At 39.3% G+C, this 24,696-nt stretch overlaps 1 protein-coding gene across 1 annotated transcript; it reads left to right on the top strand.

Annotated features, from left to right (window-relative positions):
* Window positions 1-2,459: 2,459 nt before the first annotated feature.
* Window positions 2,460-24,566, top strand: TMC3 (transmembrane channel like 3). The gene is made up of 23 exons (XM_065688694.1): window positions 2,460-2,569; window positions 3,852-3,995; window positions 5,214-5,289; window positions 8,644-8,725; window positions 9,369-9,475; window positions 10,475-10,573; window positions 10,666-10,808; window positions 12,255-12,402; window positions 14,004-14,047; window positions 14,204-14,351; window positions 14,623-14,732; window positions 14,878-14,956; window positions 15,364-15,609; window positions 16,902-17,030; window positions 17,610-17,677; window positions 17,913-18,041; window positions 18,666-18,776; window positions 19,207-19,332; window positions 20,696-20,774; window positions 20,969-21,011; window positions 22,106-22,400; window positions 22,873-24,106; window positions 24,511-24,566. The coding sequence occupies exons 1-22, from the start codon at window positions 2,460-2,462 to the stop codon at window positions 23,711-23,713; spliced, it is 3,357 nt and encodes a 1,118-aa protein (XP_065544766.1). The 3' UTR covers window positions 23,714-24,106; window positions 24,511-24,566.
* Window positions 24,567-24,696: the final 130 nt, after the last annotated feature.

The following is a 24,696-nucleotide window of genomic DNA, read 5'->3' as shown; positions in this document are numbered from 1 at the left end:
AGGGATAAGCTCTTGAAACCTGCTTTCTATTTTCTCTTATAAAGTAGGCTTCACATCCTTCTGTCAGATGGACCCTGAATTCATAAGTCTCTTGCTGCTTATTGTCCTTTTAGTGTTTGGTAGTAACTTCATATTAGATATGCGACTTCAGCATTGGCAAGATTAGAGCTATATAAATGTCAGGCTTGCATTGTCCCTTTGTCTTTTAGACTTTAGGCTTTCTTCTAACAAAGGGAAACAAAAAAAAAAGTACCTTCCCTGTTAATATGTTAAGATATGCTAGCTAATTAAATCTATGTACATCATTAATGTTAGTATTTCAATGGTTTTGGTATTGCTATTCTAGCATCATATTAAAGGATACTGCTTTATCTGTGAAAGTTAGTAATCCCCGGAAACTACCAGTGATACTAAGTCTTAATCTCTCGCAGATTTCTGGGGAAGCTTCACATAAGATATACCATATGTGCTCTGGGCTTTACTGTTGGCTACATTTTGGAAATGCACTCATCTTTATCTGGTCCTTCCTTATAATCTGAAAAATGTGGAGTGAGTTATACCCAATGGACTTACCCTTTCAAAACTGTAAAACCATGCAGGTAACTCTAGAGTATGAATAATCAGGCTTGTGACTAGTTAGCTCTTCTTTAAATAAGTACAGTACAATGGACAGAACCATGTTAATGGAAAAGTAACATTCCTCAGCAAGTGGCAATATTTTAGATTAACTCAGGGCAGAAGGAAAAAGCAGCCTGTGCTATTCTCTACAGGAATATTAGCAGAGAACTTGATGTTCTTTCTTGTCAGGGGCTGCAAATAAAAGTTAACTACAACAGACCATTGATTTATGTAACTGAAACTTTTGCTGCACTGTGCATAGAGCTATTAAGGAGAGAAAATACCAAGTTAGGAACAAGTGAAAACTCTCTGTAAACTCTTCCTTCTCCTCCAACATTCTGAGCATCATATTATGGCCATAGAAACTATTCATGTCAATTCTTCTTTGTCAGTTTTGCTCTTTTTTGATAATATAACCCAGAATACCCACAATTCCTATGATGGAGAAGGGTATTGCAAATTCACTTGAATATATGTCAAGCTTTTCAGCTGCCCTGGTCCCAGCAAACTTGGAGCAGTCTCTTCTCTCCTGACAACGCAACACCAGTATCACACAGATGCTGATGGGAGAGGGTGGTGGTGATACTGACTACAGGAATGGTGTCAGGGGACCCTACCCCATGAATATACAACTGCTGGCAAGTGCAGCATGTCAGCTGCCCAGTGCTTCATCTTGGGTTAAATGGATGGGTTACCTCTTGAGTCGATGTAACTGAGCAAAAGCTATTGCTACTGGATTTTGATTGAGATAGTCAAAACTGAAAACTAGTGTTTTGCTATCAGTTTTATCATGGACATGAATACGTTGACTGAATTGGGAAGTTCATGACCATATGATGCTAGTTAATGATGTAATAATATGTAAGCATTATATGATAGGCACTGAGTGCATCATTCCTGTGAAATGCAGGAATGCCACCCTTGTTCCTCAAGCTCACAGCACCAGTCCATAAATTATCTTTAAAGAGATTCTGTGTTAAAGATAATTTTCGTATCTGTTAAATTAATTTTGTAACAAATAGTTCAGTAGAGCTGAAGAAATGGGAAATGAGCATCAGATGGTAATTTTTTGCAGTGTTTTATCTCTGGGAATCCCCATTATTGTTATCACTAATCTAGTCAGTACTTACAGTAAATGCTAAAGATGACACAACGACTGATACAGTTGATTAATGGAGTTGAACATAATTGAGATATTACAACTGCCAAGAAACAGTGAATTGCTTGGTAATCCATTCTTGCCTGAGTAGCAGGTGTTTTGATACCTCCAAGGGAAAAGCCATAAATTTAGGTATAATGAATACTGAGGGGTTGGGTACAGGGCCCAGGAAAGAAGCATCATGATGTTCTGTCAGGGCTGTCCTCTAGGAGAGGATCTGGAAGTCCTGTGGGAGAATGGCATTGTGTTTTTCTCTGTTAGTAAAGGCCAAAATGCAAACTATCTTACTTTACCCAAGAAGAACATTGTCTCAAGCACATGAAGCACTGACATCAACAGTACATTGATGTTGAAAACATCACTCAGATCAGACCAGTGTGGTGGGATGGCATTTTGAAGGAATACCTCATTGAATTAAGCCCTGCAGCTGGCTCACTCTTGGACTCTGCTCCCTACCTTACTTCTGGACATCCCACTTAAAAGCGCCCTGGCCAGGACTGCTGTGCACTGCCTCTTTAAGGTCCTCTCCACGGCTGGAGCACCAGGCGCAGGCAGCAATCCTCTGCTCGGCAGGGCTCGCAGTCGCTCACTGCTCTTTACTTAATAACATTTGGCTGCATATGAGACGTCTGACAGTGAACTGAAGGCTTCCTTCTCGTGTGGCAGAGTTTCACCTGCCCCCATGGCAGCGGCGACAGGCTCTGCTGCAGTGAAAACTGCCAAGTCCTGCAAGAAGTATCGCACGCTGAAGCGGCACGCCAACATCTACACCTACCAGGAGCCACCCCACAGGTAAGAGACTCTCTTCTCCTGAAGAGCAAATCTGCCTTATCTAGCACAGAAATGGGATCTTGTCTTTTTACTTTGATGTAGACAGTGTGATTTTTGTTTTAACATGGAAAGGAGCATGAGAAAATTCATTCTTTGTCTTTAGATGTATTTAAATCCTCTTTTATTTTCACAAGAGTCACATTCTATACTGCAACATAAGCACAGTACATAAAACAGTATGACTCCAGTGAGTATGGGGTATAGCAGGGTAAGAAATCTCTCAATACTTTTCCTGTGTAATTGTACATTTCCCTCAAATGTCCCCTGTGACTGAGGGAACAGGACTGGTGACTGGTGGTCAGTGGTCTGAGGAAGTATGTCCTTTGAATGTTCTTACGAGGCATGCTTTAGTTTAAGATTTATTTCTAAGTGATTAAAAGGTGCTGCTTCTTCAGCAGAATTGCAGGGAACTTTCCCAACAAGTATATAGCAATACAGTTAGAAAACTTCCTAGCTGGTGGTTGTTGCAGTACTTCAGATCCCTTCATTGCATTCAGGGGCAAACAGTCACCACAGGTTTATAGACCTAAGCCTGTTCAAGAATGAATACTGCTGCTGTTTCATATACAACACCCAGTTTCAGATACAGAATTGCAAGGGCTGTAGCTTACCAAAGGTGGTGACAGCATCAGAAAAGATGATTTAATAATCACCCACAGAAATCTGCATCAAAGCACATGAATCTTTTTAACAGGGACAAGTAATCTGTGGTGTGTGGAGTCCCACACTCCCATCCCTTTCAGCAGGGAGCAGGAACAAAGGGTGAGCATGACCTAAGCATTTGTCCCCCCGTTTTAACAGGAAAATACTTTATCATTATTACAATAAACAAAAGAAGTCCACCACCACGTAGTGAATAAATGATCGTCAGCACTTTTGCTGGAAATGTTTAGACAGCACTTTGTTCTAGGAAAATATATAGAATGTCTTGCGAGCATGGTGTACAATCTCTATGGCTGGAAAAGCTTGGAGAGAAAGACTGGGATTTGTCCTGGGGAGTAGGGATGATTTATGACTGAGCAGCAAGTGATGAGGAGGAAAAGAGAGGCACATCATGGAGATGGGGAAATCATCCAAATTATTCATCAACCTTAAAACAGTAAAGTTGTGCGAGTTCCCAAGCTCGCTGCTGTTATATTGCTCTAATAGGTTGGATCCTGTGCAAATCCACAGTTTGCTGAAGATCTGAATGGGAATAATTTGTCTTGTTTTTCCTCTCATGGGGTGTGTGATGGGCTGCCAGCAACTCAGATGAAGATATCAGTGAAGAAAAGGCTGAGAGCCATGATCCAGAGCAGGTCTTCCAGAATATACAGTACCAGAAGGAGATTATATCCAATATCCGCTGCCGGCCGTGGCCAATGAGGCAGAAGCTGAGAGCACTCAGGTAAAGGTGTTTGCACCAAAGCTTTCAATCTCCCTGACTATGACAGTGGTTCCAGCCTTAGGAGATTCTATTTCAGTATAACCTGGAAGGCATTACGCACAGAAATGATTAAGAGCTGCTAGGAAAGCATGCTCTGAGGGAGCTCTGGCAAGATCCAAGAGCTGGCCGAAGGCAGCAGCCTCGGGTTGGAAAGTCTGCAGGTGAAGTTGTCTCCTTTGCCATGCCTGTGGCTCCCCTTAGACAGTGACTGTGCAGAAAAGAGAGGCTCAAACCACACTTTGGCTATTAGCTATTAAAACAGTGTGTCAGCTATTCAGTGGTCTAAGGAAAGGCTGTTGGTAATGCTCAGTAATATGTTTTTAAGCTAAACCATTTCACTCTGTCCCATAAAGGAAAAGCAGTCTACTGTTTTAAAGGTAATTGCATGGTATGAAAGCAGAAGCTGATCGAAATCTCCAGTTAATACATAGTGAATGGCAGTAATTATATTAATAATCCCAAATTTACAATGAAAGAGCAGGTACCAAACTCTGTGGGCCACCTGCCTAAATTGTGTCAGGTCTTTCAAAGCAAAATCTGTTTGGGGCTTGCTTTATTTATCATCTGACATCTTTCTCATAAGCCTCTGTATGATTCTAGGATGCCATTTTAGTCATAAGGAATCCCTAGCAGCAGTGAAGACCCTTTGCAATCTTCAAAGCAAAGGCAGAGTCTGTGACTTGCTGCCTTTTTGCTCTTGTTGATGAGATTTTGGTGTTCACCATCCCCCTTCTGCTGAGGTGAAAGACTGCATATGACCAGATGAATACGGCACCTCTTTGCTTCTTACAAGAGCGCTACACCATGTTTGCAGAAGAGGTGTTAGTGTCCATGTGAGATTCACCAGACCATAATGGCGATCTTTTAATTTTACTCGTTTGGGTTGCACCAGAGTTTGAATCAAAAGGGCGGATTAAAAAAATAGAGGAATAGAAAACTCTTCCTGCAGTCAAACTTTTGAATGCTGAGTTTTATCATTAAAAATTCTCAGTGGTTATACAGTGTCAGTAAATCCTCCACAGGAAAAGAAAAAAGCTTTGTTTGGATAAGGGTTTTATGGTGAGAAAATCCACGATTGTATTTTGGAGCATTTGACAACTTTACTAGTTGCCACTTGCACGGAATACGGGGCTCCATGTAATGGGATCAATATTGAATGAATTCCACCTTCTTGTGCAGACAGGCGAAGGAGATTGTGCTGAAGTATGAAGGGAGGCTCACTAGAACAAGAGGTTACCAAGCTGCCGGGGCAGAGGTAAGCCTGCTTTTTCTTAAATTACAGCTCTTTTCTATACCAAAAGTCACGTGCAGATTTCATTCTTAGAAGCACATGTTTGCTCTGCAGTCCTGATCTCCAACTCGGGAACTGTGTTGAGGGAAGCAAAAGCAGTTTAAAGCGGCTGCTTGCCTTTTTCTTTTTTCCATATTGTGTATGTATTAATTACATTCTTGCAGACTCATTTGATGTGTTGAGGGATGGTCCTTCTATGAACACAGTATACACTTCCTTCTCAAGTAATTTACAAACACTGCTGCCTGCTAGAGGGAGTGATGGGGATGGGATACCAACACCACAATGCCAGTATTCTCTGAAGAGCTATTTCACCAGACTCTGGGGCCACAGATCAATAGTTTTGTATGAAAAATGTGTCTAGCTTTTAGTTTGGAAGACAATATCTTATGGTAAATACAGTGTTAAAGAAGATTTTTGCTTGCATAATACTCAAAGAATTTGAATCTAATCTTAGCAAATCTATTTATACCACTGAAAATAGACCCTGGCTCTAATTTCTGGAAGTTAATAACATCTAGGAAATTGTCCCTAATATACAAGCAGCAGAGGAGAGATCTTTAGTCATGTAAGTAGTCAGGAATATTTTTGTCATCATAATGAGCAGACTTTTAATGACTTATCATCATTCAAAAAGGCAGGGTTGTAACAGTAAAATAGAACATCATGTGGTTTATTCATGTGAAGAAGCGAAAGGCTGCATATGTATTTGTTTTTCTGTTATGTTGGCCTGCAGCAAAGGTTTATAGTACCACTTTCCAAGCTAGGAAAGAATCATTTATCCTTGTTCTGCCTTTGCATGTGTGGCAAATGCAGTGGAAGTAACAAACAGTGTCAAAACAAATACGGGGTTTTGCCTTTGACTTGAGTAGAATTAGGGTGTTACCTAGAAAGAGAAGTGCTAAGGCTCTGCAATATATGTCAGTAAATCAGAGATTGGGCTCATTACTTGCTCATATTCCCCTTCCTATAAAACACAGAGGTTTTCATCTTAGAGTTCACAGTGAATAAAAGTTTGTATCTAGGCTAATTACCTCTGTTGTGTGTATTTGAAGATACTCAGCACAGGGATATAATTCAGCAGCCGCATCTGGAATATTGCGTCCAGTTCTGGGCCCCTCTGTTCAAGAAGGACAGGGAATTGCTTGAAGGAGTCCAGCGCAGAGCCACAAAGATGATTAAGGGAGTGGAACATCTCCCTTATGAGGAGAGGCTGAGGGAGCTGGGTCTCTTTAGCTTGCAAAAGAGGAGACTGAGGGGTGACCTCATCAATGTTTACAAATATGTGAAGGGTAGGTGTCAGGATGATGGAGCTAGGCTTTTTTCAGTGATATCCAGTGATAGGACAAGGGGCAATGGGTATAAACTGGAACATAGGAAGTTCCACGTTAACATCAGGAAGAACTTCTTTACTGTAAGAGTGACAGAGCACTGGAACAGATTGCCCAGGGGGGTTGTGGAGTCTCCTACACTGGAGATATTCAAGGCCCGCCTGGACAAGTTCCTGTGTGATGTACTGTAGGTTACCCTGCTCTTGCAGGGGGGTTGGACTAGATGATCTTTTGAGGTCCCTTCCAACCCTTGGGATTCTGTGATTCTGTGTGATTATATGTAGGGTAACTGTATTCTTTCTTTTTTCCTAGAACAAACTAGGGAATATAGCCTTTGCATCAGTACATCAGGGCTAAATTTGGCAAATGCAACGGAATGAGTTGTGTTTTTGTTTTTAATTGGAAGGGCTTTACTTTCATGTATTTTTTTTTTTTTTAAATAGCGTGGTGACCACGGAGACAAGAATTGTGGCACAGCAAAACAAGCACTGTATTATCAGAATTAACAATTCAGTGGTTGAACATCTACTAAGAACAAAATGGAACTGTAAATGTATACATTTTTAAATAAGTTTTTAAACTTTGCAGTATATACACTGTTCATAATTGGACAGTCCATTCATGCTATTACTGATGAAAATTGACATGGAAGGGTTTTGGTTTTGGTGTTTTGTTTTTTTTTCCTTCTCAGTTCAATTATTTTATATTTGCTTTGTATTTTTTTTTTACTTTTTCAATTAATTTCACATTTTCCATTAATGCCAGATGCCCATACTCTGGATTCTGAGAGCATAAATTACCTGTCCAGGTATGCAGTGAGTAACAAAAGAGGTGACAGCTATCTAATTATAACAAATACTACTCCCACATGGACACTTTTGTACACTTTATAAACCTACAGTACAACTGGTACAAGCTGCTTGATTCCTTTCTCAGCCTGGTGCCCGCTGTTTTCAAATGAAAGTAACCATCCCACTAATTTCCATGTAACTCACATCTACAATTTCTTTGTCTAATTAAAATACTTCTCTTTCATGCAATACCCACAACACCATAAAAATTAATTAACTTCGGCCAAAGAGATTGATAATATATTCAGCAACTAAAATGTTATTTACTTCTCTTTGATTCTAGATTAGATTACATCATACAATATTGACATTGCTGCTGCCTAAAATATAGGGTTGGGGTTTTTTAATATCTAGCTGTACTAAAAGAACTTTATAGTGCACAATATATAAATATTATTTTTGTTGATACAGTAATGTTATAGCTCTAATTAAACACATCCAAAACTGCACTCAGTTTTGCACATGCAGATTTTGTTTCTTCTCCCACATGTATATGTACAACCCACTGTCCACAGGAAGATCCTTTCCTGCGACTGTGCAAAAAGTTGAGTTTGAATAAATACTCTCGAAAATATAACCGCAGGTTTTCTACTGGTGTCAGCTGAGAACATAGTAGTTGAATTTGCTGCTGTTGAATACAAAAACTAAGTTTTCCTTCTAGAAAATTTCCTCTTAAGCATTATGCTTCTCTAAAATTTGTAGTTAGTTGTTCGTTTCTCCTAGAAATCAAACTTATTACAGGTAGTGCAGTGGGACTCCCTCATAAACTAAAGGGAGGCGATGTGTCTTGGCAGGACTCAACATGGATGACTTCAGCTGCCTGGAGCTGCTGCCTGGCCCTTCTCTGCAGTTCTTCCCCTCCACAGCAACCAAGGGTGACAGGGAATGGCACCTGTTGGCTTCCATCTGTTGGTTCCTCATGGTCTTTATGTGTAAAAGATGTAGACTGGTGGCTCCTGACTGTGCTCTCAGACATGCTCCAAGATCTTAGTAATTAACGTTTATAATACTTTTTGTGATACAAGATGAGACATATGAGCAAAACACTCTGAATTTGTTTGGGATTTTTTGTTCGGTTGTTGGGTTTTTTTGCATGCATAACTGTCATATTTCTCATTTCTCTGCTTTTTGCTCAGCTTTGGAGAAAGTTTATTCGACTTGCATATAATTTTGTGGTCATTTTTATTCCTTGGGAAATGAGAATAAAGAAAATAGAAAGTAAGTATAAAAACTTAATGGCATTGTACAGCAAAGCGCTTTTTAAAATGCTGAGTGTTAGAGTTTATTTTTTAATACACTGAATTAAATAATATTTGGGAGAATTAAGTGCACACTTTCAGCAGTTTCATTTTCATTTAAAACTTTTTTCTTCTTGGTGCTTTAGACACTGCACAGTTCTCGTTCATGGTCTCAGTGGGGGCTAGCTTTTAAAAAGTGTACTTTGTCCTATTGTGGTTCTGAAACTGCAGTGAGATTTGGTTATAGTTTATCAGAGTCCTTGGGGCAGCATCCTTGGGCCAACATCCCAAGATCTGCCCAGGGTCAAGTGTGGTTGTAACCTGCATCACCAGCCCTTGAGTCTTTCAGTTGAATTAAAGCAGGCCTTAACATTACATAGCAATTAGGTCACACCTCTGTGCTCCTTGCTTAAATGCTGCTGGTAACTGTGGGACTTCCCGAACAGAGTTTGTGTTGGAATTATTTTCTTCAATGACAAACTAACATTTTCTCTACTTTGCTGTATGCCCTGCATGAATAAGAAAGGTTTTCCCATTGTTTTAGTATTCAAATAATACTTTATGAATAAATGATAAGAGCTTTTATAGACTGTGTAGCTCAGATAACTTTTCTGTGGTTTAAGGTCATTTTGGGTCTGGAGTAGCCTCTTACTTCATCTTCCTGAGATGGCTGTTTGGAATCAATATTGTACTTACTATAATGACAGGAGCATTTGTAGTCTTACCAGAGGTAAGAACATGCTGTTAATATTTACATTAAAATGCCTACTGCTGCACTTTACTTTCCAAATTAAGCAAATGCCACACTTACATGCATACATCAGTTTGCAATGTACAATTTAAAATGAATTATTTAAAAATGAATTCACCTGCTAAGAGGGTTTTTATCTGCCGAAGGAGAAGAGATTGTTGCTATCAGTGTTAAGAGATGGTATTTTGTCAACATGGTACTAATGCTTTTACAGAACATATTTTTATCTGATTACTAAAATGGAGAACCAAATCCTAAAAGCTGTAGTTGATATTGAGCACACTCAAGTCCTGTCAGTGTCATTTACAGGCAGAAAATATAACATCCCTCTCCAGACTCTGGATTACTGTCCATGAAGTCCTGAACAGCCATAACTTTGTTTGCTTTTGCATGCAAGTAAGGCTAGTTGTTAACTTTGTTAAATTATTCATAAACATTATTTTGCTCCACCTAATCTGTGCTTTAATAATGTTATCAGACAACCTTTTAGCTAGGTAAAAAAGAAATAGTACCCCCAGGAAAAACAAAAAGTAAACTGAAATAAAAAGGGTATTTACTTAATTTTTTAAATTTTTCAATTTTTTTAAAATTAGATTTAATTTTGAAATGCCATTCTGAGATCAAACACTGCCATGTTTCATTTTAAAATGCTTAAAATTAACATAGGTTCTAAAGCTATTTTGTTAATGGCTTTAGTTGTCTCTTTTCCATTTCTCAGCCATTTTGAAGATGTCTACAGAGCACTAAATTTCTTCATTGGTAAACCACAGATAGCAAAAAAAAAAAAAAACTAACCCACCTGGTTTAGTGGGAGATGAATGCAGGACTTCTCATGGAGTTTCTAGTTTAGAACAACGAGAGTCCTAATACTCACTCTCCTGGTGGTATCATCTGTGGGGGCGGCTCTTGGTGCGTTCTGCTGGGCACCAGTGGGTCAGATGGGCTCACACAGTGTCTGAGACCTCCTCTCTTTCCCAGCTACTGGCCGGGGCAGCGTTCGGCACCACAGACAGGAAGACCATTCCTGAGGAGCATGTTAGATCCGCTCAAGACCTGGACACCATCTGGTCACTAGGGGCAAGACTAAAATCACTCTTCGTTGTTTCACTATCACTATTCTGTTGTTATCATTAGTTACTGCTCTTATTTACAGGCTCTGGTTTTTGCAGGGCTACCTCCAGTACTCTGTTTTGTTTTATGGCTACTACGGTCGTGACAGGAAGATTGGGAAAGCTGGGTATCGGCTGCCGCTTGCCTACTTCCTTGTTGGAATGGCAGTGTTTGCTTACAGCTTCATCATTCTCTTAAAAAAGTAAGACTTCCCATTTATTGCTGTTATTAAGCTTGTGTGTTCAGGCAGTCATAATGGCGTATTTATCCTGCTTCACCTGTATTTATTCTGCATAGTTCTATTAATCTGCTCAAGTCTGCTAGTATCAGGGAGGCAGGCTGTGTTTAATTCTAGTTTGCTCTTCATCTTGCTATCGTCTCTGTTCAATATCCCAGTCTATAACAGGAGGGTCACAAAAGAAATGATCTGTGTGCTTTGTATTTGTATAAAGTCTGACACTCACTGAGGTCCTTTCTATTTTCCTCTTTTCTGGTATAAATATTGCTATGACAAAAACATACATTTTAACCATAATGCTTTCAGCATTATTATTCCCATCTATTGAAATACAAATACAAAATCCCCATGCTAGTTGTAATATAATTTGCATTGTTTCAGCTTGTATATGGCACCCATTCAAATGTAAGCTTCATTTCTTTGTTGTTGAAGGGCCAGGAGTAGGAGTTAGCAAAGGGAGCAAGGCTGCTAGTGCTGACCGTAAATCCAGGAATGTGCATTGCTTGGAGAGGAGCAAGGTCACTCTATCCTCTCCTGATCTGTTTTCATTTCCCTACTGGATACCTATTACCTGTCACAATGCAGTCCAGGGACATCTTGAGCGCTGCCTGTAACAACTCTCAGTTTTGATGCCAAACTTTCCCTTTTCATTTATTTTTATTCTGCCTGCTGGTTTGTGCCAAGGGTCACCGGTATGTTTGGCACTGATCTACACACTTGCAGTTTCTGGATATGATTAGCCCTTCCCCTTCTGCCTTAGCTCACTGACTCTTCGCTTAGCTGCTTACGGTTCCCTTTTTGATGCTGTCCTTTTGGATGCCCTTTCATAAGCTATTAATTTTCATTTCATTTTTCACGCTTTGCAATATTCTGCTATCTTGCCTATCTGAGATGAGTAGATGGGGTTTTCTTTCTTTTTCCCAAGGTCTGTAAAAGGGCACTGGGATTCTGTTTGACAATAACACGTATTTTGAGGGTGAAAACAATACAGGAAACAAACAGATCTTATGCATGATCACTGGGTTTGCCAAACTACCTTGTAATCACAGTAACAGTGATCTTAGTGATGGTATCTTCCAGCTGGATCCTACCTGGAGACTGTAAAATTGAAATATGTTTAAGTCCACACTCTGTTGAGATTTATTTGCTTTACTTGTCAGCTATAAAGAATGTAAATATCAAAATGCCCTTCCACAGTGAGTCACTTCTGCATTAGAACAGAAGGGAAAGTCATGCTCAACCCCACCCTGTTTTATTCTCTTCAGAACACTGCCAACAATGACAGGAGTTGCTGCAAACTTCTGATAGCCCTAAAGGCGTAGACATCTAAACACTGAGCCAAACCAGTGATTTCCTTCATACTTATATTCATGCATTAACAGTTGAATTTTTCTTTTTTTTTTTTTTCAGAATGGCAAAAAACTCAAGAATGAGTTTAGCAAGTGCCTCTGATGAAAACTACACTTTTTGTTGGAGACTGTTCTGTGCTTGGGACTATTTAATAGGAAACCCTGAGGCTGCAGAGAGCAAAGCTGCTGCCATAGTTAATAGCATCAGGGTGAGCAACTGACCCTCAAATTATTTACAGTTCTTTTGTTTATTAATTGGTAAGAGATACGTCTTTCCTCTTGTTCCCTTGTATTTCCTATTCATTTACAGATCTGTTTGTCTATGGGGAGGGTGGGTATCATATTTCTGTGTGGTATTGCAGTCACATCACACTTGCTGACACTGTCATTCTGTCCCAGCAAGGCCACTGTGTTCCTCTTTGGAAGAGCTTTATTTAATACTGCTGTATGTGAGACAAGAAGTTAGATAGACTGAAGTTAGATGCAATTTAATTGAGTAATAGAATCAAATTAATGTTAACAAAGGATTTGTCAGGAAAATATACAACTTCATAAAATTTCTATTTTTTTATGCAAAGCAAGCGTTTTATGCCTTAGGGATTCATTCATAACAGGTGGAGCAGGAGAACCCCACCTCACATTTTGCAAGATGCTTTTTAAAATAGCAGTAAGCTTTATCTCTCTCTTTTACTGAGAATCATTGAATCATAGAATGGTTTGGGTTGGAAGGGGCCTTAAAAGATCATCTGGTTCTAACCCCCTACCATGGGCAGGGACACCTTCCATCAGATCAGGTTGCTCCAAGCCCCATCCAACCTGGCCTTGAACACTGCAAGGGATGGGGCAGCCACAGCTTCTCTGGGAGACCTGTGCCAGGGCCTCATCACCCTCACAATGAGGAACTATTTCCTAATACCTGATCTAAATCTACCTTTAGTTTGAAGCCATTACCCCTTGTCTCGTCATTACATGTCTTTGTAAAAAGACCTTCTCCAGATTGTCCAAGATTAAAGCTTGTTTATAATTTCCTGTGCCTAATTTCTTGTTATTTCTTCATTATTATACCAGCTATTATTCAGACTCCTCAAGGAAGTGGTCACAGCACCAAGCATGTTCAGAGTTCAAGGAGCATATGGACAATGCTCTTAGTCATGTGGTTAAGTTTTAGTTAGTCCTGCAAGGAGCGAGGAATTGGACTAGATTTTCCTTGTAAGTCCCTTCCAACTGGAGATATTCTATGAATTCTGTGATTTATTTCATCTCTCTGTAACAAATGGTCTAGGGACATGTTGCAGCTCTCTCAACATTAGAAAACTGCTTTAAACACAGATGTTTTCCATTTAGAATTTAAGAATAGCTGGGGTTATCATCAAGAGTAATTTATTTCCCAAATTTGGTGTATTCTCATTAAGTCATTGAACAAAATTACTTCAAATTGTGTCAAGGGTAAATAAAGAAGCTATGGTATTTAGTTATTTCTATGACTGAGGATAACTTTTTACAGTTCTGTATTACATTGCTGACACACAGATCCTGCAAAAAGATGTGGCAGTGGCAGTCTCTGGTTGTACGCCATTGACCATTCATGACTGAAGGTGCACAAGTTATTTGATTGCTGTGTATTAGCTTCTCAGAAATCTCCTTTGCTACTTATCGTTCCTAAAAAGCTGTGCAGGGCAGAGAGGTATTTATCTACTTGCACTGCCAGGATGTCAAGTTTTTTATTAGCATATTTGGTATCTTCTGTGAAATATATGTGCATTATTTTTGCTGAACTCTATTCAAATGATAATGCTGTTTTTCTTTCAAGGAAGCTATATTGGAAGAGCAGGAAAAGAAGAAAAGCAAAAACTTGTATGTATATAAGATCAGAGATACTTTTCAAACCACTGTTTCAATGTAGATAGCAATGCTAATCTGCTTGTCTCATACTTCTAAAGCCATATTAGAAAAGACCCCTGGTGTCATGAGACCTACTGTATTGGCTGTGTCTTTTCTTTATTTTTCCAGGGCAGTGACTATAAGCTTAAGAATTATTGCAAACATCCTTGTGCTTCTCTCACTTGCTGGAAGTATTTACATTATATACTTCGTCGTGGATCGATCCCAAAAGTTAGAGCGCACCAAAAAGGAACTGACTCTTTGGGAAAAAAATGAGGTACACAGTGTCTTTATGTCACTTCTGTGCTAGAATCAGGATTGGTAATTTTAAAGCTGAGATGTCTGGAATAAAGATTCCTGAGTGATATTCCAGATTGTTAATTTTGGATCATAAGTACTGTTATTACAAATGTCAATAATAACTTTTTAAAGCATCTCTTCCAAGAAAAGCAGTCACCAAAGCATGTGCATCAGCATTATTTCACTCATGGCACCACAGATGATCCACATGAAAAGCTACAAAAATGCTGCATCTTTCTGTTCTGTAGGTAAGCGTAGTTGTGTCACTGATTACAATGATTGCACCCTCTGCTTTTGAGCTTGTGGCAGCTCTGGAGATGTACCACCCAAGGACCACTCTTCGCTTCCAGCTTGCCAGGTAGGGGCATCAAGCAGTGTAGAAATGATGAGAGGAGAAAAGGAGGAAGAGATATGTTCTGGTAGAACATTTCAGTCCAACCAAACCAGACAACATATGAGAATTCAATGGTATAACAATGCTGATAACTTATTCTTGTTTTCAGGGTTCTTGTTCTATACCTGGGAAACCTTTATAGTTTAATCATTGCTCTCCTGGATAAAGTGGACAGTATGAGTGTCACTGTAAGTTTAACTTGATGTTTTCTGATGTGTAAAGCTATTAGACTTTATAGATAAATAGGCGTCATAATGGAGATAGTGATATAAATCAATTCTGATAAAATTTGTTTGAAATTGATTAAAACATTACAATTTAGGGTTGTTAAGTTCAGTTTGCAATGTTCATTTACAGCTACTTGCAGGTTTTTTTGATAACTGGATCCATTTGATTGTTGATATAACATGATAAATAGGTTCCTGTACATTGCTTAACTATTAATAATTAACAAAAAAAAAAAAAAAAAGCCAGTCACTTAACTGCTGCTTGAAAATACACAAGGAGATGCCTCTGTGTGTACACTGTAGAAGGTGCAGACATCTGCATGTATGTACAGTTGAAAAAGTAGCTTTTGGGACATTTATTATTTCAGGACTCTGATGTTAACCACAATGCAAGCAATTTTGCCACCTTCTTAACAACTAAAGCTCCTTCTAAAGAGGACAATTTATCCACAACTATTCCCAATGTACACTTTAAGAGAAATGGCATTGTCACACTGGAAGAGAGTCGCACTCAAGGCATGACAGTCTCTGACTCACTGGTTAACAGAACAGCTTCCTTAAACTCTAACACCCAGAATCCGCAGGATCAGTGCTGGGAGACATATGTTGGCCAAGTAAGTAATTGTTTTATTATGTCATCAACATATTCCTAACCCACATTTGACAAAAATTTTAAAATCACTTTGTGCTGTGTTCAATTTTAGAGCTTTTCTTTGTATACATTCCAGATTTTAGCTAAGGATTGTGTAGAAAGAGTAAAATCAGTGTGAAGTTACATGGCTGCAGATCCAAGCTTTGTTTTTTGTTCATTATCTACAATGTGTTTAGTGTTGAACAGATGTTCTTTTGGCAGTCTTTGGTCTATGTCGTCAGCTGTGTAGAGGCAGATCTCTAGAGATCCATGCAGAGCCATGTATACATGTTCCCACAGTTAGACTGCAGAAGATCTGCAGACTTAAGAAGACAATTTTGCTTCCCTCTGTGTGAAGCATACAACACCTTTACTTGGAGTGACTAGCAGTGGAACCAACACATTTTAGCCACACAAAATTCAAAAGATGTCCTTTGATCCCAATGTGCTTTGGTCACTGTCAATGTCTCACGTGTGCTTAAGCTACTAGGCTGACTGATGATAGAGTGCTTCTGACTTGCTGAGCTTCTTGTTCCAGAGTGCGCAATATTAAAGGTCCTGTTTGATTGTTTGGAGCAGCAGACACCCCCCCCACCCCCAGGTTTATTAGCCTGATTTCTATTCCCGTATGCCACTTTCCCTGCTGCAAATCATCAGGAATTTTTTAGAATTAATGTGCATGACGTTTGTGGGTTTTTTTTTGATTGGGGTTTTTGGGGGTTTGGTTTGGGTTTGTTTTTTTGTTTGGTTTGGAAATGAACCCTTTATTTAATTGTACATTTTTAAAATTCAGTTATTCAGTTTTTTCCATTTATAAGCAGTAAACAGGTCTCTTATGGCTTGATGATCCTACTGCCACTGGGGTTTGATTTTCTATGAAAAATAAGCATTTGTCATTGTGTAACACTTAGCAAGTACATATCACAACAATCAGTGTAATAAAAAGGACTGAGTACAGTAGAAAAACCAGCCCATTTCAGTTTATGAAGATGAATTTTCAGAGCAGTCATTGAAAAGAAAGCCTGAAGCCATCATCACCTGAGTTTTATTGCTGTAAGCAATAGAAGGAACGCTGGAAGTTTCATTATATTTGTTCTCTTTGCTAGATCAAAGACAAATAAGAGAAACATCAAACTGGAAAAATTTAAAAGGAAATTATTTATATTTAAATCATATTTTATCAGGATACTAAACTTGAGCCAAAATACAAATGCAACAAGAGCCACATGCATTTGCTTCCAGCATGACTCATTACCTGTGAATAATGTATTTCAGGAGATGCTAAAGCTTTCAATTATCGACATGATTTTCACAGTCGCAAGCATCCTGCTAATTGATTTTTTCCGTGGACTGTGTGTCCGATATTTAAGTGATTGCTGGTGCTGGGATCTAGAAAGCAAGTTTGTAAGTACAGTCTTTATTTTATCAAACTAAGATACTGAAGATGAGTAGGCTCCTTCCCTGTAAATGGGAAGTAGTGGGTAAATGGCACAGGGTAAATTAAGAGATTGGATGTTTTTCTCAAGCATGGCTGTGGTGCTAAAATCTTTGTCTTTCTCAAAGAAAGATCACGGAGCTGTCCCAGAGTCAAAAACGAGACAGCACAGAGTTACCCCCCACATCATCTTTTCTGCATCTGTAACATCTATCCATAATGCAGACAGTGGTCCAAGGGACCATAGCCAAAAGCATATAGCCCTTTAAGAAGACTACAGCTAGTAATATCTGCTTAGCAAGAAGCTGTTGGCATGAAAGTCCAAAGACTGTTCTTTGTCCTTAACTAAAGACGTGAAGTAAACTAGAGAGGAATTTATCCACTTACTAGATACTTACTGTGTTCCCACTGCCTGTCAAAAGTTGGTATTTGAGCTGGACATCTCAGTCTATAAGCTGTCTGCAAACTGATTCAGTCAAATGCTTCTAATAAATGATGTGAAATAAAGATTAAAACAAGGTATTCATCCTACACTGTGCTTCTTGCAGCCAGAATACGGAGAATTCAAAATTGCAGAGAATGTACTGCATTTAGTCTACAACCAAGGAATGATCTGGTATGTAATCCAGAAGAGATTTTTCTCTGTTGGCTGATTACCAAATTAATCTGATGATTTCCAGTGAAACTTATTCCAGTAGGATATTGGTAATGCCATCATTTATACCTTATTATAATAAGAGATCATCTGTTGACGGTGAGCTGTTGGTTTGGGGTTTTTTTTTTTTTTCTATGCTCTTTCACTATTAAAATTGCTTCTGGCAACACTGAACACTGATATATTATTTTTCCAGGATGGGAGCTTTCTTTTCACCTTGCTTACCAGCATTCAATGTTCTCAAGTTGATTGGACTCATGTACCTGAGGAGCTGGGCTGTGTTAACGTGTAATGTACCACATCAGCAGGTTTTCAGAGCATCTCGGTTAGTCAAAATGAGAACAAAAGATAAAGAGTAAATCAAATGCAGGCAACAGAAATGTCTTCTGTGCATAAGAGCAAAATAACAGAAGGTTTTAGCTCAGAAAGTTGGCAATCAGATTTGACAATACTGATAGTAAAGGTCTGTGGAAAAAAAAAAAAACAGTGAGAAACTGCAGGGTTTGTAAAGTTGCACAATATGTTTCTCCATTTTTTTCTATCATGGCGAATATCTTAATTATTTACTCAAAATTGAAATAACTTAGTGCATCTTTAATTCTTAAGAATCACTTATTTCTAACATGTTTTGAAGATTAATCAACTTCTGCTACTGTTCTTTTTCTTCCCCAACACAACTGGGCACTAAGGTCAGGTTTTATTGAAGAGTGCCATAAAGCATTCTCCGTCTGCAGCAGTGGTATCTGGAAAACAGTGCAAATAGGATTTTGATCATTAAGAGCCTGTTTAAACTGGCTCAGTTCAGACTTTCTAATCATAGCAGAATGATTTTGATCTTTCAGAAATGCAGATCTTGAACTCGTTAGGAAGATAGGGACTTGCACCTTTCTTGTTTGCTCTGTTTTTCTCTCTTATTAGTATAATTGAAACACGTTACGTTTTCTTGCAGATCAAATAATTTCTACTTGGCCATGCTGCTGTTCATGTTGTTCTTATGCATGTTACCAACAATTTTTGCTATTGCCCGATATAAGCCATCTTTAAGCTGTGGTCCCTTTAGGTAAGTTATAATGGATAAATGAAAAGTGCAAAGACTTTATTTCATCCTCTCACAATACATTCATTGGGTTCAATACCTAAATTACCAATTAAAAAAAGTTGGTAAGACAGTGTTCTGCTGCTGCAGATGTTTTGCCAGGTTTAGATTTAATTGGGTGAGTAAGTCAATGTTCTGAGTGAAGCTCGATGTTTTCCTTTATATCATGGTTCAGTTATTTTATGTTTACACAGTGTAATGTGCCATCGAGCAATCTGGCACATATCACTGTCTTGTGTCTCAATTCAAGCACCCTCCAAGCCTGGCCAATGCCTTTGTGCTTTGGAAAAATTGTTAAAAAGCAAATAACTATTAAATTGCCCCCCCCCCCCCCCCCCCCCCCCATTAGGGCTTTCTTACAACAATTTTACATTTATTTCTTTCCCTCTTGTAGTGGACAAGAAAAAATATATGATATTGTTTCTGAAACAATTCAAAGTGATTTTCCCACATGGTTTAACACGGTGATTACTTACATCAGCAGTCCTGTGGTTGTTCTCCCTGCACTATTACTATTATTGTAAGTACTTCGGTTTTCACAGCCAGGTTAAATTGGTTGTATTAATACTGGCCTTATCTCTGGAGAGTCAAACATTGATACTGAGGAGCAAACACAGCATTATTGTCATTTTATTAAGCGTGTCTGGCAAAAAAAAAAAACAAACCAACACCTTATTGACTATATGGCATATGGATCAGACAGGAATTAGAGTATGTTAAAAAGACTGTCATCACATTTTGAAGAGGAATTTCTTGTTCTGGGATACTGTGTTAGAGCAAGTTCCCTACATTGTGTCAAGGCTTGCAGTGCTGCCGGTTCCAAGAGGTTTTAAGATCCTTCTTCCCCCTCAAATGCTCCTCAGAAATTAATTTTCCATTTTCTTATGTTCAGTTTATGACTGTGAACAGTGCTCAGTCTATATTTAAAGAGGCTACTCAGTCACCCTGATTTCTGACAAGATAAATCAATTATGAAGGTCTGCTCTTAAGTGTTAATGTAATATAACCTGCTGCAGACTTTCCAGAGGTAGTTCTTTCTCACTCTAGTTCCTAAATAATTGTTCACAGCTGGGAAATCATATTTATTTTGAGCTGTTTGAAGATCACTTTGCTTCTGCAAAGTATTGTTTGTCTTACACGTACCTTTGTATCATTTTTTGCCTGTAAACTACAGATGAATGCAGGGTTTGTCCCACCAGTGAACTTTTCAGATAAATCCAAAAGACTGAAGCACTACTTCCTACTCGTAATTTGTCCCAGCCATGTAAATATGAACATATTTACAAATTTAAGTAGATCTACTGACTGCTTTAAACCGATGGCTAAGCACACGTGTTTGTGGTACAAAGTCTAGCTGTAAGACTTTACCTCATCTGAAAGCCAGTGTAATCCATTATGTCAGGCCAGCATTGATCTTGGCTGTGCCAGTGTAAACAAGGTGCTATTCCAGTTGGTCAACAAAATTAGACTGGTATGAGTGTGCAAACTCAGCTGTAATTCTACTGTCTCTGTTCCATAACCTTGGACTGGGAAAAAAAGACAAGAAACTATTTATCAAAATTTTCATTTTGACCATGTCCAGAATTGAAACAAAAAAAAAAAGCTAGAAATGCACCCAGGGTTATACACACACTGGAAAGAGCTGCAAAAACCTGCAAAAAACATAGACACAATTAGAACTGCTGTTAAATCCTTTTTTCAGTATCATTTCTTTTTCATGTGTGTTTGCTTGAAAGAAGGCCATATCCATTATCACATTATAAAAGAAATACTACAAAGCAGCAACTATAAACCTGTGTATCATTTTGCTGGCCTACAAACCCTCAAAGAGAAAACGGTCAGGAATGTTTGAAGTGACTCATAATCACCTCTTTCACTTCTAGCATGCTGATCTATTACCTACAAAGTATTGCAAGATCATTAAAATACACCAACAATCAACTGAGAATGAAGATCCAAGCAGTAAGTACAGGGAAAAGTACTTTTACATGCAGTTTGGTGGTTCCTCAGTTAAGGAACTAGCCTGATTAAATCTCTAATTTTCAGTGTTTCACAATGTAACACCAATCCTATGTTTTTTTGTCCTTACACAACAGTGAATTTACTCTCTAATCCATAATAATTTAGTGCTGCTTATTCTTCTGAATATATTTTAGGAAAGAACTGAAGATAAGAAAAAGGTGGTTCAGATGGCAGTAGGTAAGTCAGTGAGCTTTAGAAATGCCACTATTAATGAAGCACATGTATTTAAAAAACATTTTGACTTCTCATACACACAGGGAAGTTCAACTACATTTTAAAAACTGTTTCCTGTAGAGTCCTCCTTTTAGATGGTTTCTGAGCTCAGCTTGACGTAATCTTGGAAGCACTGAGACAAGGTGTGTAGTTTACACCTAAATACTGCTGGGATCTTTGGACTGTATATTTTCCTGCTTTTACTACCAACAGGGCAGAACCTGGGAGGCATCTCTGGTGATTCAAATCACGTCAGACCTTGCGTAAAATTCAGAGTCTAGCAGACAGAAGAGAAGATAGGGAATGGCCCCTATTCTTTCACCTGTGATGGTGAAATATTTCATCAGCTATGAAAAGATTTCAGACTTAATTGTCTATTGTGCCTGAGGGAATCTGAACCTGTACCTTCCACTTCTCAGATTTCAGCAATGAGAAACCACACAAAGGATGCCATCCCTCTAGTAACTCCCAGTGAAAGGAACCATGTAAAAATTTGCCAAGACAAAGACATGATTCAGTAGCCTTATAGCTGGATTTTAATGCTACCGTAACACCCTTATAGCTCTCCAGCAGACACATAGATGGTGAAATACCCAACGTATAGTAATAATAGTGACCAGGAGTGACTATCAAGGGCAAAAAGGTATGTGTCCTAGTTAGATTTCCTTTGTAACAGAAGCCAAATCCTGCTTTTCGCTGTGGCCACTGTAGACACTGGAGCCAGCTTGCTGAATTTGGCCACCTTCATATTGGAAGTGGTGTGCATAAGGTACTAAAATGGGGCTCTGAAAAAGAGACACTGGCTTGTTACCCATTTCAAAATCCTACAGCGCAATGCCCAGTGTCTTTTCTATGTTCCCCAGTGCTACACCTGCCATGTACCGTAGCATGCCAATGCACCCCTTTCTCACCGTGTCTCCCAGTGTGGCACCACTTCCTCTTTTCTGAACACAGTGGGTTCTGTCAGCACTGGATCCCATGACTGCAGGATGAATTTAAGCCACTGCAGCTTCTAAATTTAGAAATCTCAATTGTTCCTGTAATAATTTGTTTTCTAGCCAGAATCCAAAATCTGGATGGGAATGACAAGAGACCAGAGAAAGAAACTGATATTAGCCAGGAGTCTTCTGCTCGGTCCTCAACTCCCCGAAAGAATGGCAGTGTCCTGAACTTTGAATCTCCCGTGACCAAAGGCACCAGAATACAGACCATTTCCCAGTCTGTGCCCCAAACTGTGCCCTCAGCTGATGTTGCAAGACCCATCAACGCAAATCCCACAGCTTCAACCTCTTTAACGCCAGCTTGCTCAGCATCAAGTATACAGAAGCCAAGAAACGATCTTATCACAAACAGGCAAGTCTGCTTTGGTTTTGAAATGGCTTTTATTTCAGCAGCTCCATGACATACCTGTGTTTATTTACAAAACAGCTGTGTATTCCAACTGTCTGGAATAGTAAAATGGCTGAAGAATTTTTTAAGAGGAGACTCATTCATGGGTACTGGTTACATCACCTCTTTAACTCTCCCTTAACTGAGATGGGATTATAAAACTTTTGAAACCTCAAGCAAAGATAAATATCAGGCTTCCCCTCAGGCACATAACTGAAATAGTTTGTGCAGGATTCTCTTTCCATGAACAAAACAAACACAGTAAAAGTGAAGGAACTTGGTGCAGAACGCCTGTGCAGGTCTAGCTGAATCTCCACCCTGAAATCTACAGTTTGACTTCCAGTGCAATGAACTTTTTATATTTATTTATTAATTATATTAATAGATAAGTGTGTATCTCAGTATCTCCCTTCTTTTTTTTTTTCCCTTCCCAAAGATACCCAAGCATTGTGCATAGGAGTGCAAGTGATCTCTCTAAAACAAAGCCCTGCACGCCAACGAATTTCAAAAAGCACACTGAAGATGTTCATTCTGAGCCTCTCTTCAGAAAAGGGATCCGGCAGGTAAATCCAGATGCCCTTGGGGCAGGAGCTCCTGTTTTTGTGGGACGTAGACCATATGCTACCAGGTATTTTCTTGTTAATGAAAATGAGACCCGCAAAAAATCGCTGCGTTCTACCTCCCGGCTCCAAACACGCTTCAGGAAGGGGGAACCAGAAGGTATTATTGAGTTGTACCCACAAAACATCAGGAGATATGTGATTCGAACACCACACCAGATGTATTCCCCTCATCCCAGTGAAGATGAGGAGGATGAAGAGGAACTTGGTAGAGAATTCATTAACAGATCCCATCGCCCGCGCTCACTGTCTGATCTTCGCCCAGCACCACGATTTTACATTGGGGAACATGGTGATGGCCACATTCTTATGAGCAAAGATCTAGCCAGAGTGCATTACAAATCCTGGGATGACGGGTTTGAGCTAGACCTGGATAGGCCTCCATATGCTTACAAGAAAGTGCACCTGAACTACCTTGAGCCTCGTGTGAAACCAAAATCAAAGCAAAAGCTGGAGCAGTCTCTAACAGAGTCTGATTCCATTTCCATTGAATCCAGCAGTGATCCACAGAACAGCGGCAATGACCAGTACATTCAAGTCATTCATAGCAAGGAAAAGTATCCGAAACCTGGGACAAAACTCAACAAAAAGAAATCAAAAAACAGTGTTGACCTAAATATGTCTGAGCCTAATGAACTGGTATGCTCAAATGTCTGAGACAGCACCCCATCCTTTTTGTGTCTTGAATGTACGTGAGCTTGTTGTAGTTGCTGTTTGAGGTCTGCCAGAGTTAACTATGGCATAATCTTTGCAACAAGTGTATGTAGCCACTCAAGGTTGGAAGAGCACAGTCAGCCTTGTGTTTTACTATTGATGGTACCTTGCTTTAATACCACAACTGATAAGTTCCAAAATTTGGAAGAGAAAATTACTCCAATTTGTTATTCATCGCTATGCTGTTAAAAACCAAACCCCCACCTACTGGAAAATGGAAAGCTATGTACGTGGGGCACTTCAAATAAAGCTGTAGAGAAACATGTTGCATCAGGTTCTTTTTGTCTCTTTGACACAGTCACAGCTAAAGATGCTTCCACTGAATAAATTCAGCAGGTAAGCAGCTTCCTATTTACAGTACACCCTGATCAACCCTGCTTGAATATGGTGTATCTCCAATCAGCAATGGGTTGACTACAGAGAATGGTGAGTTTACAGTCTGTTCAGTGTACTGCACGGTTATCACAGTTATTTGATCATAGCAATGCATGCCAGAGTTCTAGATGAAATCCTCCATCTATTAACTTCCTGGCAAGATTCCCCAGTCCAGCCTCATAAGCTTCCCTGTGGAAAACTTTCTACTCAGTGCTTCTAAAAAACTTGCTTCATGACTCCTAATTTACTTCTATCCTGTTTTTAACACATCATTCCAATTTTTAACTTTCTTTGGATTCTGAAGATTGTTTTGGTATTTTGGTGTGGTTTTTTTCTTTTTCCTCCATGTCATGTGGATTACACAGGGATAAAAGGACCACTGGCCTTCAGCCAGAGCCGCAGTCTCCTTCCAGTTGGCTCCATCACACTGTGCTACGCCACCCAGGGCTGGATGGAAGATGGGCCTCCTGCGGTGTCTCGCTGGGCTCGCACGGAGGTGTGACCGGCACGGCCGCACCGCAGCCCGTCCTGAGTGGGTGAGCCCCATCTTT

The sequence above is a fragment of the Lathamus discolor genome, chromosome 8 (assembly GCF_037157495.1).
Source record: "Lathamus discolor isolate bLatDis1 chromosome 8, bLatDis1.hap1, whole genome shotgun sequence".
Taxonomy (NCBI): domain Eukaryota; kingdom Metazoa; phylum Chordata; class Aves; order Psittaciformes; family Psittacidae; genus Lathamus; species Lathamus discolor.
This window is presented reverse-complemented; position numbering and strand designations above follow the sequence as displayed.